The 4,141-nt window shown below is 29.1% G+C and overlaps 1 protein-coding gene across 2 annotated transcripts; it reads right to left on the bottom strand.

The window, feature by feature from the left end:
- Positions 1-151: 151 nt before the first annotated feature.
- LOC114124390 (importin subunit alpha-7) lies at positions 152-4,036 on the bottom strand. 2 transcript variants are annotated; one of them, XM_027987630.2, is made up of 8 exons: positions 3,828-4,036; positions 3,471-3,660; positions 2,692-2,910; positions 2,393-2,613; positions 1,251-1,514; positions 979-1,183; positions 771-914; positions 152-705 (listed from the first exon to the last, which is right to left on the bottom strand). In XM_027987630.2, the coding sequence occupies exons 2-8, from the start codon at positions 3,633-3,635 to the stop codon at positions 349-351; spliced, it is 1,575 nt and encodes a 524-aa protein (XP_027843431.1). In that variant the 5' UTR covers positions 3,636-3,660; positions 3,828-4,036; the 3' UTR covers positions 152-348. The 2 variants fall into 2 exon arrangements, with proteins under 2 accessions (XP_027843431.1, XP_027843430.1); XM_027987629.2 differs by having other exon boundaries at positions 3,832-4,035.
- Positions 4,037-4,141: the final 105 nt, after the last annotated feature.

Below are 4,141 nucleotides of genomic sequence, written 5' to 3'. Positions count from 1 at the left end.
TGAAAGTCATACTTTAAGTTATTTTCTGAATAACTTGTGACAACAATTACCAAGTATATTATTACTCAAGCAAAATTTTTTAATATAATATTACTTGATTCTTATGTGTATAATATTAAACAGAAAATATAACATAATGTAAGAACACTAGTTGAAATAAACCATTTATTAATGTCGTTCAAATAATATTTCGTCATCTTCGGAAATATGCCAGTAGTTGAATGCAATCAGTCACAAGTTCTTTAAAGGATAGAGAATCTCTTTTGTGTTCTAAAATGTATGTGCAATAAGAATCATGAACAAAACAATTGAAAAAAAAAAATCAAATCATGTTTCCTGTAACAGTTCTTAGAATTGGAATCTAGTCATAGGGACACTTTGATCCCTAAAATCAAACTGTTCAATTCCCTGTTCAGTTTCTTGTACAGATGGCGCAACACGTGGATCATCTTCTTCAGAACCAAAATAACGTTCAATAATTCCAAAAGCTTTCTGATAGATTTCAATGTTTTCGTGTGATTGCAAGAACTCAATTTTATCTAGACCGTAACATTCTTCTAACAAAACAGCATACTGATTAACAGCACCAGTTTGTCTAGCTAATTGTTCCCCTAACTTAAGAATATTTTCTAGACCATTCAAAGCCACCTGGATAATTTTAACATCTGTCACTGTCAGGAGATCACATAATGGAGGGATACATTTCTAAAAATATAAATATGAAAAATAAATAACAAAGTATTAAAAAATGTTTAAATAGAAATACATACTTGCTCGACTAAATGTTGAATTTGTTCTTGGGTTCCTCCCGAAGTAGCATTTGTTATTGCCCACGCTGCTTCTTTTCTTGTCTTAAACTCAGCTGTTGCCATAATATGTATGAGTGCAGGGAATATATTTTCATTCAAAACAGCCTATAAATATAAAATTTATTCTACCAGTGTTTTAGTTTTAACTTGTTAATATTAAACGTCATACTTGTATTTGATTTTTATTTCCAGCAGTAATATTAGAAATTGTCCAACAGGCCTCTTTACGGATAGTTTCTTTTGGTGATCCTAACAAGCTAAGTAAGCAAGGTAAGACCGAACAATTAAGAACAACTTGTGTTTGAGCATCATCACCAGTTACTATATTACCAACAGCTCGCAAAGCAGCAGAGACAACATTGTTTTGTGTGTGCCTTTAAACAACAAAGCAATATATAATATTTATTTACAAATTAATCTTGTTTATAAATAATAACTCACATAAGTAATTCAACTAAAGTTGGACAAACTTTAGCATCAATAACTGCTTGAATTTTTTCATTTGGACCATCTGATAAATATGACAAAGCCCAACAAGTATCTGCCAGTACATCTGAATCATTATGACTCAACAAATCAGATAAGACTGGTAGAGCTGGTGACACCATTGTGAAATCAGGTGGGGGTACTTTTCCACGACATAAATTAGATACAGCCCATACAGAATTACGAGTCATTGAAAGTCGTGAACAACTATTTAGTAGTCTAAAAAAGAATATATAAATTAATATTATAAATATTCAAACATGTTATACTTAAAGAGGACATCTATACCTACACAAATTTTCTTGACATACAAAAGTAAAACAGCATATTAGTGTTTTTAGTTTTAATATTAAAATGAATTTGCTAATTAACAAAAGTTAAAAATAAAAATAGTACCTAGATTTTAAGACATCTCATAGGTTTTTAATGATATTTAAATTTTTAACCTATACAGAGATTTTTGTATCTAATAATACTCAATATTTAAAAATATATTAACATTCTTTAAAATATTTTTCTTATTAATTTTTAGTTTTTTTTTTTTTGATTTTTTGAATAACAACATAATTTTTTTATTTCATATGCAGAAGCAGAGTATTTTTTTGAAGTATTTCCAAAAAATAAAAATTTAAATTTAGATGAATAGTTTATGAGTTATAACTGTTATAAGTATATAAAGTCAAGTTAGTGGAGTAGAATGAAGATTCCTCGCAAAATGTTGGTTTACTACCCTAGTGCTTATAACTCAAAAGTTATTTAAAAAAAAAAATGTAAACGGATTTTAAAATTGTAATATTTTACTAAGTTATAAATTACTTAAAAATTAAAATAATAAAAGCTAAGAAAATACTATAGATAATAAATTCACTTCAATACCTATTAAAGCTAACAAAAAAAAATTGGTTTTACTGATCGTAAATTTACTGTTTAGTAATTCTAAGACTTTGACAACACATATGGATAGTAATATATAATATCTTCTTTAGAAATTATTATATAATAGAAGTCAATAATTACTAAATATTTGCATATGTACAATTTAATTAAGTAAATAAATTTATAATCAACTATAGAAAAATTTATAAAAAAATTATTACTTTAATAAAGGCTTCATTATGCCCATGTTTAAAACGTAATCACGACACATGGGAGAATCACCAGCAATATTTCCTAAAGCCCAAACTGCTTGTTCTTGTACATCTTCATGTGGTGATTCAAGCAAATATATGAATACCGGTACGGCATCAGCTTCCATTACCTTTCGTGTTTGTTCTGATGTTCCGGAAGCAATATTTGTTAAGGCCCATGCTGCTTCAAACTAAGAAAAAGGATTTGTATAAGAACTAAAAATTACCTAAAATACAGAATTATTAAATATAAATATTGAATTATATACCTGTAGATGGCTATTTGTAGTATTTTTCAAAAATTCTACAAATCGTGGAATAACACCTGTGCTAATAACAGCATCAATAGGAGGATTAGGTTCAGATGACAATAATTTCCTAAACTTTTGTGTTGCTTTTAATTGATCTTCTTCATTAATGCTATATAAATGTTTAAGCAGTTCTTCATTTATATTAGACCAATCAGTCACAGCACTAGGTAAAACTACCTATAAACATATGTAATTGAAAATGTTAGTACTATATTTTATATAAATGTTAATTAAAAATTCAATACAAAATAAAGAAAAATGATTATTCCATCTCATTAAGCCACTAAAATATATTTAGTAACAGCTTTTAAATATTTCTAATCTTAACAATTATAATTAGGTGCTAGGTTGGTATTGATAATTATTATCAATAATTTTAGACATTGTATTGAAGTGAAAGGTATGTTTAAAAATAATATTTAATCAAATATCAAAGTTGAGCAGATAAAAAGCATTATTAAGGTTTCATTAATTTAATATTAACTGAGTGAACTAAGTATGGAATTTGTAAGTTCTAGTAAAAACAGTTATAAAATAAATATTTAAATAATATGATATACAAACAGAAAGTTATCAATAATATAGAATATTATGTTTTAGTACCTAATAAAACACAATTCATTGTTAACATTAGGTACTGTACAACTAATACAATGGCATTCATGATAAATCAATGAGTTAGATTATAGAAATACATATAAATATTGTAGTCTCGAATCACATAATGGATTACTTACATCAGGGTCCTCATTCTGAATAGTCTCGTTGATGTTGCGCCTTTTGAATAGCTGAATATCTCGTTTCTGCTTGCGCAATTGTATGCCTTCTTCTTCACGCCTGCGACGCAACTCTTTCGAGTCAACGCCTTCGTTTTTGTACCGCATTCTGTGCGTGTTAGACATGATCAATAACTATGAGTTACGGCACCTGTGCAAAGAATAGACAAAAGATTGAATTGGCGTACAAAATAAAAGTATCCGTGATACCGCGAAATGAAAAAATTCAGTTGAAACACACGACATTTAAGGTTAAGTACGGAATATTATTAACATGCTTCCTATGTAACTGATGGCTGTTGAGTGGAAACAACGTACTTACGATTAAATTGAATTACGTGTTGATGACGGACGACTTAGGTAGTGGAGACGATATTGTGAACGTACACACAAAAAAAAAACCGATTATAATCGACTGGTTTCCAATGCGATCGGCGAGGAGAACATGCAAGAATATCGCACTAGTGCGTAATCATAATATCACATCCGACTATCCGAGTAAATAAATAAAAAACAAAAACGGGCGCTGAGGATGGTAAATGGTAGGTGGTCGGTGGGAGCGGGACCAAAAGAGCGCGCCAAGACCTTGGAAGAACGGTTAAACAGCTGTTTTCACGGAGTAACAACAAAGG

Source organism: Aphis gossypii, chromosome 1 (assembly GCF_020184175.1).
Source record: "Aphis gossypii isolate Hap1 chromosome 1, ASM2018417v2, whole genome shotgun sequence".
Lineage (NCBI taxonomy): Eukaryota > Metazoa > Arthropoda > Insecta > Hemiptera > Aphididae > Aphis > Aphis gossypii.
This window is presented reverse-complemented; position numbering and strand designations above follow the sequence as displayed.